This window comes from Bos mutus, chromosome 22 (assembly GCF_027580195.1).
Source record: "Bos mutus isolate GX-2022 chromosome 22, NWIPB_WYAK_1.1, whole genome shotgun sequence".
Classification (NCBI taxonomy): Eukaryota; Metazoa; Chordata; class Mammalia; order Artiodactyla; family Bovidae; genus Bos; species Bos mutus.
Genome location: NC_091638.1, coordinates 61,743,950 through 61,756,847, shown reverse-complemented (window position 1 = coordinate 61,756,847; position 12,898 = coordinate 61,743,950). Strand labels below are relative to the sequence as shown.

The 12,898-nt window shown below is 53.8% G+C and overlaps 1 protein-coding gene across 4 annotated transcripts in view; it reads left to right on the top strand.

The window, feature by feature from the left end:
• MOB2 (MOB kinase activator 2) overlaps positions 1 to 11,467 on the top strand; it is a 52,931-nt gene extending 41,464 nt beyond the window's left edge. For all 4 annotated transcript variants that reach the window (XM_070358876.1, XM_070358873.1, XM_070358874.1 and 1 more), the window contains exons 4-5: positions 10,148 to 10,272; positions 10,616 to 11,467. In XM_070358876.1, the coding sequence (XP_070214977.1) occupies positions 10,148 to 10,272; positions 10,616 to 10,908 (418 nt within the window). In that variant the 3' untranslated portion in view covers positions 10,909 to 11,467. The remainder of the gene's footprint in view (positions 1 to 10,147; positions 10,273 to 10,615) is intronic.
• The last annotated feature ends 1,431 nt before the right edge of the window (positions 11,468 to 12,898 follow it).

Below are 12,898 nucleotides of genomic sequence, written 5' to 3'. Positions count from 1 at the left end.
TTTTGGAGCCCAAGAAAATAGCTTTTGAATGTTGAGTTTTAAGCCAGGTTTTTCACTCTCCTCTTTCAGCTTCATCAAGAGGCTCTTTAGTTCCTCTTCACTTTCTGCCATAAGGGTGGTATCGTCTGCATATCTGAAGTTATTGATATTTCTCCCTGCAATCGTGATTCCAGCTTGTGCTTCATCCAGCCTGGCATTTTGCATGATGTACTCTGCATATAAGTTAAATAGGCAGGGTGACAATATACAGCCTTGACATACTCCTTTCCCACCCAGTTTTGAACCAGTCCATTGTTCCATGTCCAGTTCTAACTGTTGCTTCTTGGCCTGCGTACGGATTTCTCAAGAGGCAGGTCAGGTGGTCTGTTATCCCCATCTCTTTCAGAATTTTCTGCAGTTTGCTGTGATGCACACAGTCAAAGGCTTTGGTGTAGTCAATAAAACAGAAGTAGATGTTTTTCCGAAACTCTCTTGCTTTTTCAGTGATTCAGTGGATGTTGGCAGTTTGATCTCCAGTTCTTCTGCCATTTCTAAATCCAGTTTGAACATGTGGAAGTTCTCGGTTCATGTACTGTTGAAGCGTGGCTTGCAGAATTTTGAGCAGTACTTTGCTAGCGTGTGAGCTCAGTGCAATTCTGCGGTAGTTTGAGCATTCTTTGGCATTGCCTTTCTTTGGGATTGGAATGAAAACTGACCTTTTCCAGTCCTGTGGCCACTGCTGAGTTTCCAAATTTGCTGGCATATTGAGTGCAGCACTTTAAAAGCATCATTTTTAAGGACTTGAAATAGTTCAGCTGGAATTCCACTACCTCAACTAGTTTTGTTTGTAGTGATGCTTCCTAAGGCCCACTTGACTTTGCATTCCAGGATGTCTGGCTCTAGGTGAGTGATCACACCATCGTGGTTATCTGGGTCATTAAGATCTCTTTTATATGGTTCTTCTGTGTATTTTTGCCACCTCTTCTTAATATCTTTTGCTTCTATTGGGTCCATACCATTTCTGTCCTTTATTGTGCCCATCTTTGCATGAAATGTTCCCTTGGTATCTCTAATTTTCTTGAAGAGATCTCTAGTCTTTCCCATTGTATTGTTTTCCTCTATTTATTTGCATTGATCAGCGAAGAAGGCTTTCTTATCTCTCCTTGCTATTCTTTGGAACTCCAGATGTATCTTTCCTTTTCTCCTTTGCCTTTCACTTCTCTTCTTTTCTCAGCTATTTGTAAGGCCTCCTCAGATAAGTATTTTGCCTTTTTGTGTTTCTTTTTCTTGGGGATCATAGAAAAAGCAAGAGAGTTCCAGAGAAACATCTACTTCTGCTTTATTGACTACGCCAAAGACTTTGACTGTGTGGATCACAACAAACTGTGGAAAATTCAGAAAGAAATGGGAATACCAGACCACCCTACCTGCCTCCTGAGAAATCTATATGCTGGTCAAGAAGCAACAGTTAGAACTGAACATGGAACAACGGACTGTTTCATAATTGGGAAAGGAGTATGTTAAGGCTGTATATTGTCACCCTGCTTGTTTAACTTATATGCAGAGTACGTCATGCATAATGCCGGGCTGGATGAAGCACAAGCTGGAATCATGATTACAGGGAGAAATATAAATAACCTCAGATGTGCAGACGATACCACCCTTATGGCAGAAAGGGAAGAGGATCTGAAGAGCCTCTTGATGAACGTGAAAGAGGAGAGTGAAAAAGCTGGCTTAAAATTCAACATTCAAAAAACTGAGATCATGGCATCCAGTCCCATCACTTCATGGCAAATAGATGGGGAAACAGTGGAAACAGTGACAGACTATTTTCTTGGGCTCCAGAATCACTACAGATGGTGAGTGCAGCCATGAAATGAAAAGACACTTGTTCCTTGAAAGAAAAGCTATGACAAATCTAGACAGCATATTGAAAAGCAGAGACATTACTTTGCCAACAAAGGTGGGTCTAGTCAAGGCTGTGGTTTTCCCAGTGGTCACGTGTGGACGTGAGAGGTGAACCATAAAGCGAGCTGAGCGCCAAAGAATTGATGCTTTTGAACTGTGGTGTTGGAGAAGACTCTTGAGAGTCCCTTGGACTGCAAGGAGATCCAGCCAGTCCATCCTAAAGGAAATCAGTCCTGAATTTTCATTGGAAGGACTGATGCTGAAGCTAAAGCTCCAGCACTTTGGCCACCCAATGCAAAGAACTGACTCATTGGAAAAAACCCTGATGCCGGGAGAGACTGAAGCCAGGAGGAAGAGGGGATGACAGAGGATGAGATGGTTGGATGACATCACCCACTCGATGGACGTGAGTTTGAGCAAGTGCTGGGAATTGGTGAAGGACAGGGAGGCCTGGCGTGCTGCAGTCCGCAGGGTTGCAGACTCGGACACGACTGAGGGACTGAACGGAACTTCTTGAGGATGGTCTTGATCACTGCCTCCTGTCACAAACCTCCATCCATAGTTCTTCAGGCACTCTGTCCATCAGATATAATCCTTTGAATCTAGTTGTCACTCCCGTTGTATAATTGTGGGGTTAATTCAGGTCGCACCTGAACGGTCCAGTGGCGTTCACTGCTCTCTTCGGTTTAAGTCTGAGTTTGGCGATGAGGAGTTCATGATCTGAGGCAGTCAGCTCCCAGTCTTGTTTTTGCTGACTGTATAGAGTTTCTCTATCTTTGGCTGCAAATCAGTCTGATTTTGGTATTGACCATTTGGTGATGTCCATGTGTAGACTCGTCTCTTGTGTTGTTGGAAGAGGGTGTTTGCTATGACCAGTGCATTCTCTTGGCAAAACTCTGTTAGCCTTTGCCTTGCTTCATTCTGTACTCCAAGGCCAAATTTGCCTGTTAACTACAGGTATCTCTTGACTTCCTATTTTTGCATTCCAGTCCCCCTGTGATGAAAAGGACATCTTTTTTTGGTGTTAGTTCTAGAAGGTCTTGTACGTCTTCATAGAACTGTTCAACTTCAGCTTCTTCACCATTGCTTGTTGGGGCAGATTACTGTGATGTTGAAGCAAACAGATCATTCTGTCGTTTTTGAGACTGCACCCAAGCTCTTCACTGTGGGCCCTTTTGTTGACTATGAGGGCTACTTCATGTCTTCTGAGGGATTCTTGCCCACAGTAGTAGATATAATAATGGTCATCGGAATTAAATTCTCCCGTTCCAGCCCATTTTAGTTCACTGATTCGTAAAATGTCGACATTCACTCTTGCCATCTCCTGTTTGACCACTTCCAAATTACCTTGATTCATGGACCTAACATTCCAGGTTCCTATGCAATATTGTTCTTAGAGCATCGGACTTTACTTCCATCACCAGTCACATCCACAACTGGGTGTTGTTTTCATTTTTTTTTCCGTCTTTTCATTCTTTCTGGAGTTCTCTCTCCACTTTTCTCCAGTAGCATATTGGGCACCTACCAGCTGGGGAGTTCATCCTTCTGTATTGTATCTTTTTGTCTTTTCGTACTGTTCATGGAGTTCTCAGGGCAAGAATTCTGAACTGGTCTGCCAGTCCCTTCTCTAGTGGACCACGTTCTGTCGGAAATCTCCACCGTGACCAGTCTGTCTTGGGTGGCCCTACGCGGCATGGCTTATAGTTTCATTGAGGCAGACAAGGCTAATACTCTGCCTAGGTTTGTCATAGTTTCTCTTCCAAGGAGCAAATGCCTTTCTAGGAATCGTTCAAGACCAAGGAATGGAAACTCACATGAGTTAGTTTAAAAGGAAATGGGAGGTTTATCAGAGGTCCACAGAGCCGTGTGCCGTCTGTCACAGGGCCCTCAAGTCCACCCAGGGCCCAGAGTGGGGCTGCAGCCCAGGCCGGACACTGTTTCCACCCTGCTGATGCCTGAAGGGCTGGAACCAAAGGGGAGTTTGGAGTCCCAAGAGAAGAGGAGGAGGCCTGTGCCCGCAACACATTTGAAGACCTAACAGCTGAAAAGTTACAAATTTGGCCAAGACACAAACCTACAGATTCAGGAAGCCTAATGAGTTTGGGCTTCCCTGGTGGCTCAGAGGTTAAAGCGTCTGCCTGCAATGTGGGAGACCAGGGTTTGATCCCTGGGTCGGGAAGATCCCCTGGAGAAGGAAGTGGCAACCCACTCCAGTATTCTTGCCTGGAGAATCCCATGGAGGGAGGAGCCTGGTGGGCTACAGTCCACGGGGTTGCAAAGAGTCGGACATGACTGAGCTACTTCACTTTCACTTTCAGTGAGTTTGAAATAGGATAAACCCAGTGAATCCACCACAGGCACATAATCAAACTGCTGAAGAGAACATGCTGTAACAGCCAGCGGAGCCAGCAGCATCGCCCCTGTAGGGCCGTGGCGGGGTGGCTGTGGCCGTCCTCACCCACCCGGGGCAGGGGGAGGCCCCACAACGTGGCTAAGGTGCTGAATGGAGACAGCAGCCTCCCAGGAGCCCACACACTGCTCTTCAAGGACGAAGGTGAGGTAGGGACGGCTGTCAGTGAGGGGAGACTTGGAGAGCTCACTTGGCATGCAGTGAAGGAAGCAGTGCTAGGTGGGGCCGTAGGGCAGAGGACACGGGGAGACGTGATAACTGCCTCTTCTCTTCAGCTCTTGGAGACATGTCTGGTAGGTGAGCAAAAGCCACAGCTGTCGACATGTCTCCAGTGTGTGCCTGCAGCGCTGAGACAGTGGCGGCCTGGGGCCAGGCAGAGAGCCCTGTGTGCTGGTCGGCTTTCTGACTCCAGATGTAGAAGAGGTCCTGGGCGCCAGGTACCGGGTGGAAAAGTCAGGATGTGCTTTGTAATCCTTTGCTGCTGCTGCTGCTGCTAAGTCACTCAGTCGTGTCCGACTCTGTGTGACCCCATAGACAGCAGCCCACCAGGCTCCCCCGTCCCTGGGGTTCTCCAGGCAAGAACACTGGAGTGGGTTGCCATTTCCTTCTCCAATGCATGAAAGTGAAAAGTGAAAGTGAAGTCTCTCAGTCGTATCCGACTCTTAGCGACCCCAATGGACTGCAGCCTACCAGGCTCCTCCGTCCATGGGATTTTCCAGGCAAGAGTACTGGAGTGGGGTGCCATTGCCTTCTCCGTGTAATCCTTTGAGCAACCTCTAAAAAAGTTGCATAAGGGACATAAATCATAATAGATAAATTAAAAGGAAATAGTGCCAAGCAAGGCAGGAAATATAAGGAGTGAAAAGCAAAGGGAACAAATAGTAAACGATTGTGAACTTAAATTCAGACAGATCCGTCATCGCAGTTAACGTCGTGCTGTAAGCATGCTGGTGACGAGACAGAGGCTGTAAGTTGGGGCTTTTAAAATGAACCAGCTGTGCAGGGAATATGAGAAAGTCACTTTAAATGCAATGACATTGGCAGGTTGAAAATGGAAAAAGAAATGCCAATAAAACATAAGTCAGAAGCAAACTAAAGTGGCTGCGCTCATATCAGACAAAGCAGACTTCAAGTCAAGAAGTACTGACCTTGAATGCATCTGTGCCAAATAGCAGAGCTTTCACACAAAGCAGACGGGCAGAACCGCAAGGACACATGCTGTGGTTGCAGATTGAGCACTCCTCTCCTGGTGGTGTGTGGACTAGTGGGCAGAAAGCCGGCACGAACTGGGACTAAACAGCACCGTCAGCCAGCTGGACAGGAGCGACGTTTGCCCCTTAGTAGCCAGTCCGCATTCCTTTCAGGTGCTCTGGGGCACTCACCACAGGAGGTCCCGTCCTGGCTCACAAAACAGACTACGAACTAGTCAGAGGTGCGGAGTAAGTTATCCGACCACAATAGTTACGTTTGAAATCGGTAACAGAAAAGTCTCCAAACGTTTAGAAATCAGCATACTTTTTTTCTCTTGCCATGCTGTGTGGCATGTGAACTCTTAGGTCCCTGATCAAGGCAGATCGAATGTGTCCCTGACATTGGACACACAGTCTTAACCACCAGAATGCCAGGGACATCCCAAGAAATTAACACACTTTCAAATACTCCATGGGTCAGAGAGGAAGTCTCCAGGGAAATTAGAAAATGTTATAAAGGGAAATAAGAATGCAGCATATTTGAACTGCACTTGAGATGCAGCTAAAGCAAGGTTTAGAGGAACGTTTAGAGGATTAAATGCTTATTTTGGAAGAAGAAAGATCTCAATTCAGCCTAAGCTTCCATATTAAGAAACTGGAAAAAAAGAAGCGTGTAGTGCGTGCATGTGTGTGTTGTCACGTCCAGCTCTCTGCAGCTGTAGCCGGCCGGGCTCTGTCCGTGGGGTTTTCCCAGCAAGAATCCTGGAGTCGTTGCCATCCCTTCCAGGGGATCTTCCTGATCCAGAGATCGAACCTGCGTCTCCTGTGTCTTCCTGCATTGCAGAGTCTTTACCACTGAGCCACTGGGGAATCCCAGAAAAAAAGAGCAAAAAACAAAACCCTAAATTGAGCAGAAGAAAAGAAATGATAAAATAGGAACAGAAATCACTGACATGGATTTCTGAAAACAAATGAAACCAGAAGCCGGTTCCTTGAAAAGAGAAGTAAAATTGAGAAACCTCTAGTAAAACTCACAAAGGTAAAAAGAGACAAGACAGATTATCAATATAAGGAATAAAAGAGGAAGTAACTATAAAGCCAGCAGAAATTCCAGGGTAATAAGGAAGCTTCAGAAAAATCTCTGCTTATGTAAATTTAACAATTGAGATTAAGTGAACTAGTTCCTTGGAAAGCACAAAATATCACAATTGACCCAAGATAGGTAATGCAGTAAGGCAAGAAAAAGGGATAAAAGTCATTTAAATTGGAGAAGAAAATAAAACTGCATTTGCATACAGCATGATCGTCTATGTAGAAAAGCCCAAGAACTCGAGCAAAAAGTTGAATCAATAAATTTAGCAAGCTCAACACACAAAAAATCAATCATAGTTTGTATACTAGCAGTACAAGTGGAACACAAAATTGATGAAGTTATATCATTTACAGTAGCTCCAAAAACAGTGAAATACTTAGATGTAGACTTAGGGAAACAGCGTACATGCAGGAAACTATAAAATGCAGGTGAATGGAGCCGGAGACCAGCGCAAGTGGGGAGGCGCTGTGTTCCTGGACAGGGAGACAGCACACCAGAAGCATACACGTATTTAGTGCAGTTTCAGTCAAACTCCCAGCAGAGTTTTTATCTGTAAATAAGCTGATTATAGAATGTACATGGAGTAGCAGAACCCCTAGAATAGCTACAGTGATTTTGAAAAAACAGTCAAATCGGTAGAGTCCCACAGTGCTGTGCTAAGAGTTACTATAAAACTGTGGTGACCAACACTGTGGTGGTGGTGAAGAGGAGACACAGGTCAGTGCAACAGAGCAGAGTCCAGAAATGCATCCCACAAACATGGCCCCTTGATGTTTGACAGGGGTGCAGAAGAATTCCGTGGAGAAAGAATAGTCTTTTCAACTAAAGCTGTTAGAAAAACCAGTCATCCAAATGTCTCCTTCTGCCAGAGTTGACTCGAAGTAAATGTTAACTCTAAATATAAACCATAAAACTTTCAGAAGAAAGCACAGGAGAAACCTTCATGATGTAGCATTAGGCGAAGAGTTCTTGGTCATGACACAAGATACAGTCCATTGATGAAGGAGAATCAGTAAAGTAGACTTCATCAAAATTTAGAACTTTTGTTCTGAGAAAGACACTTGAGAGAAAGGAAGGACAGACTGCAGACTGACCCCACATCCCTGGAAGGACTGTTGGCTGGAGGGGTCAGGACCTCACGGCTCACAGTGAGGAGTCGGATTATCACTGGGCAGAGGACGCAGACCGGTCACGGGGGTGCCCCGTGCCCCCACGGGCAGAGGAGCACCAGCAGCAGGTGGAGCACACGGATTCAGACTTGGCTGTGCGGGCATCTGTGACCTCCTCGCCACGTGCCGGCGCGGAGGGAGGGGGCGCCGGTGGGGCGGCCGTTGCTGGGACATCTCGGCGGCGTTCCTGCTGTGGACTCGGCTGTCCTGCTTCCGAGCATCCACCTGAGAGAAATGGGAACTGGAGCTCAGGCAGACACCTGCCAGGAGGGTTTGCAGCCTGACCCATAGTTGCCCCAAACCTCAGGGCACCCAGGCGTCGTGATGGACTGGGGCATCCACACAGGAGTCCATCTCAGTGACGAGAAAGGCAGGACGGGTGGCAGAGCCGGGCTCCAGACACCACCCGAGTTCCTGAGGACGCATCGCTAGCGTGCAGGGACTGACCAGCAGGCCAGGGGCCGGGCTGAGAGCTGTGCCCCATCATGTGTCCTCTGTTGGGGTTAAAACCCGTCAGGCTGCACGCCAAAGCCAGTCAGCTTTACTGTGAGACGGTGCAAAAATAAAATGAGTCCGGAGGAGAGGAACGCTGAAAGCAGCGGGTCCCTGCCGCCACGGGGGCGGGGCAGCAGCAGGACCCCTGAGGAGCTGGTGTCTCCGGGTCTGGCCCTCATGGAAGGGCCTCCTGGTTTCAAGCTGCAGTGGTTTTTCTGACTCTGGCACTACTGGCCAGGAGCGTCAGCACCAAGCAGGGCTGGGAACGCTGGGGTGGTGCTGCCTCCCTCCCTGCACCGCCCTGGGGCCCCAGGGGCCTCTGTGAGGGGAGGGGTGCATCATCTGTCCTCTCAGCGCATCCTCAGGCGGGGCAGGGGCCCGGGCAGGGGACAGACGGTCAGCAGGGCCACCCTGTGGTGGGGAGGGCTCTGGATCCTTCCTGGGTGTTTGCTTCCTGGGGGCCCGCAGGGAGCTCGGCCAGCTTCTCAGGGCTTTGTCTGGCCCGCTCCGGGGCCTTGGGGGGCGTGCAGGTGCTGGGCTCTGCGGGGCCCGCAGTGCTGGGGCAGCCTGGGCGCAGCCGTGGCAGGGAGGCCTCGCCGAGGTGGAAGTGGCTGGCAGGTGTCATCTGCCTTCTGCAGTGGGGAGGCCGGGGCCTGGAACCCATTGGCAGTCAGGGCTGTGTTCCCTTGTCCACAGAGGGGCGGCCTTTTTCCTGGTGGCCTGCCCATTTGTTGTGGGCTGTGTTCCCGTCTTGCAGCCTGACCCCAGCCCACCCAGGGGCACGGATGAACTCACAGGCGAAGGGGGTGAGAGGAGCCCTGGTTCCTGCTAGAGGAATAGGTGTGGGCAGCAGGGCTGTTCTGAGGTCCCCTGGGCTGTGTCTTTTCTTTTGGCCAGGAGAGATGGAGAGCCTGCTGTCCTGACAGCAGGTCTGGCCAGGTGTTGGGAGTAGGGGGGTGCCCTGTGGCTGACACCCAGGGGTGCTTAGTGAGCTCAGGAAGTCAGGGCAGAGTGCTCAGGGCCAGCCTGGGGTCCTGGCCTGCGATAAGTGGAATGGTGTCGGGGAGAGCTGTCAGTTCTGAAGCCCAGTAAAGACAGCGGGAAGGGGGCGGGGTGCTGGCAGAGGTCTGATGGGGCAGGGTTGGCGCCTAGGCCGAAGAAGGGGTGCCCTGGTCATCGCCCACTGACCCAGGCAGCCTGCAGTTCCCCACTCCCTGCCAGCGGCTCCGTGCAGCCCTCGGCCAGCCCGCCTGCGGACACAGGGCCCCCTGCTGGGAAGACTGGAGCCCACCTGGGGCGGGAGGGGAGAGTGGGACATGGCGGCTGCAGGGCCCATGTCTGGAGGACAGCAGAACAGCAGCGTTACGTGAACTAGGAGATACGCCTGGTCTCAGGGCTGGGCTGGGGTCCGCATCTCCCAGCGCCCTGACCCACCCCCACCTGCTGGGGAAGTCTGTGAGGGACCCAGGGACAGGGGCCCCCTCACCCCACCCGGCCCAGGGCGCAGGTTTGGCCCATACTGGGGGCAGCAGGGAGCCGCCTGTGGGGCGCGTGACTGTGTTGGTCACTCAGTCACGTTTGACTCTCTGCTGCCCGTGGACTGTAGTCCGCCAGGCTCCTCTGTCCATGGGATTCTCCAGGCAAGAGTACAGAAGTGGGGTGCCAGTCTCTTCTCCAGGGGATCTTCCCGACCCTGGGATCGAACCCAGATCTCCCGCACTGAGGGCAAATTCTTTACCATCTGAGCCACCAGGGAAGACCTGGATCCTGACAAGGCAGGGCCTCCGGGGAAAGATGGGAAAGCTGTCTGCCACCGTTAACGCAGGGGGAGGTCCCGTGTAGAGCAAAGCCTGAGCACGGCCAGCTTTCCTGGCCGCCCGTCACCGCTCGCCTGTCCCCACAGACAGTACTACTGGTACGACGAGCGGGGCAAGAAGGTGAAGTGCACGGCCCCCCAGTACGTGGACTTCGTCATGAGCTCCGTGCAGAAGCTGGTGACCGACGAGGACGTGTTCCCCACGAAATACGGTGCGTGTCCCCGCCCCGCCCCGCCCCGCCCACGACCCCGCCCACTCCAGGCTCTGCGCCCTGAGCCGCCAAGGCAGCACCTGGCCCATGGGCGGTACCATCGCCCAGGCCCCTCCTCTGCGGCCAGGGCACCGAGCGCCCTGGGCGCTGGGCCGGCTTCGGCCGGGTCGCGGGCCCCTGGTCCCGGAGGCGCCCGGCCCAGCGGGGAGAGCGCTCACCGTCGGGACCCCGCTCGGCGCCCAGTCACTCGGGCGCTGCAGGCGGGCGCACAGGGAGGCCTGCGACGGGGGGAGGGAGACAGACCCCGATCCGGGGCCGGGGTGGTGACCCGGCCGCCCCGCAGGCCGCGAGTTCCCCAGCTCCTTCGAGGCCCTGGTGAAGAAGATCTGCAAGTACCTGTTCCATGTGCTGGCGCATATCTACTCGGCGCACTTCAAGGAGACGCTGGCGCTCGAGCTGCACGGACACTTGAACACGCTCTACGCGCACTTCATCCTCTTCGCCCGCGAGTTCAACCTGCTCGACCCCAAAGAGACGGCGGTCATGGACGACCTGACGGAGGCGCTGTGCGGCGGGGGCGGCGGGGACGGGCCGGGCGGGGCAGCGGGCGCACAGAACCACGTCAAGGAGAGGTGAGCCCGGCGGCGCCCGCGCGCGTCCGTGTCTGTGCGCGCACGGACTGTGGGCGCCCGGACTCTGGCGTCGGCCCCGAGAACCTTGGATTCCGCTCGTCCGTGGCAGACACCTCCGGGGCCGCCCGTCTGCGTCTCCCTCTGGGGTCTGCCCCTCCGGGTCTTACGCGCCCGCCCCGCCCCCGGCTCGGCCTTGGCCTCCGGGGAGACACGCAGCGGGGCGGGGGCCCTTCCCCGCGGCGGGGCCCGCAGGCTTCGCTTCTGCCGCCCATTGTCTTGGCTCGGGCTGGAGTGGCTTTTAGAGACCCCGGCCTGGCTTTCTCCTCCCTCCGCCCGATCTGGACTCTGGCTCAGGGCCGGCTGGAGGGGCGGGGAGGCCGCGTGTCTGGAGCCCCGCGAGCTGCAATGTCTCCCTCCGCTGTCCTGACTGCCCAGGAGGGGAATGGGGCTGGCCAGGCTCCGGGCTGCGGTGCCCTGGGGGGCGGCCTGTGCGGAGCCGCGGCCGGGGGCAGGAGAGCCTGGTTTCCCTGTGCGGATGTAATAAAGAGACTTCTCTCAGGTCAGCTCCTGTGTGTGTCCTCAGCGTCTCGGCACTCCGTGCTGTGGCGGCCTGGCCATGCGCCCTGCTCCTCACATGGCCTGGGGCAGCGCCCTCCCTTGCATGCCAGCCCACGGCTCTCACTGAACACAGCTGTGCTGGCCGAGAGCAGGTGCTGCCTCCCTGCCGGGGCTCACCCGGGACTCCCCTGCTGCACGTGTCCACAGGTTGCCAGGAGCTGGGGCAGGGCTGTGTTCTGTGGGTCAAGTCCCCAGGGGTTCTGGACCCTCCGGTCTCCCTGTGGTGCACTCTCTCCACACTGGCAGCAGGGACCCTGCAGTGGGGGCCACAGTCTGCCAGAGGTGGGCGTCCTGGCCAGCCGGCACAGAGGCTCTGCTGCAGGGCCCCCCTCTGGACTTGGCAGCATCGCTTGGGTGGGTGTAGGATAGCTGGGGGGGTGGTGTGAACAGCCCTGGAGCTGGTCCAGCCCCCTGTGGGCAGAGACGCGCCTGCAGGGCCCTGCGCCTTCTCCGGGTGTTGATTCCTGTCACACACCCCACCCCCCTCCCCCGTCAAACCTGAGTGGCAGTGATGGGACCCTGGGCTCTGGTCTTGACTCCCAGCTACTGGGGCTCCTATACTCTCCCCACCAGCCTGTGCCCTGGTGGGTCCTGAATTTCCTGCCCTCCTGACGCTCAGCTGACCTCAAACTCAGTTGTGGCCAGTAGACCCTTCCTCTGCGGCCCTGGCATGTCACCAGCCCCCAGGCCTAGCGGGGCCACCTGCTCCCTCCGCCTCCCGGCAGGACAGGCTCCTGGCTGACCACGCTGCGCCCGCGCACAGGCTGCCAAGAGCCCTGCGCCTCTGGGAGGCCATGGCCCCTCCAAGGCCACCCATCCTGCTCACCTCCCCTCTGCCTTCCGGCTCACTGTGAGCCCTTGGCCTGCAGGCCGCATGGGCTGTCTCCCTCCTCTTCTGGGTATGGATCTCTGAAACAGAGGCCTCAGGACGCAGGGGAACTGGACCATGGTTGACCTGGTGCCCAGGGAAGACTCTCTGGGGAGAGCCAGAGTAGGGGCGGAAGGGAGCCGGCCTGCTGGGTCCCCAAATGTCTGTGCAGCAGACTTGTGAGCAAGCAGCTTGGATGTTTAGCTGAGGAGACTCCAGCCAAAGTGTCAGAGGTGCAGCCTGCTTTCTCTGCTGCTTATAGTAAAACACATTGAGAGATTGAGGAAGAGCTAGTAACAAGAGGGATCAAAACACTTGATGTTCGAGAAGGTCTCAGCCAAGCCCGACTGCAAAAAAGACACTAGAATGAGGAGATCACCTGTCAGGAAATGCAGCCTGGAGAAAAAGCCAAGGGTTGTTGGGCAGCCTTTTGCTGGTAACGCAGAACATGAACCAGGGCAGAGATTCCGTCATAGAGTCTTGGAACAGACTTCAGTCGTCCCAGCGG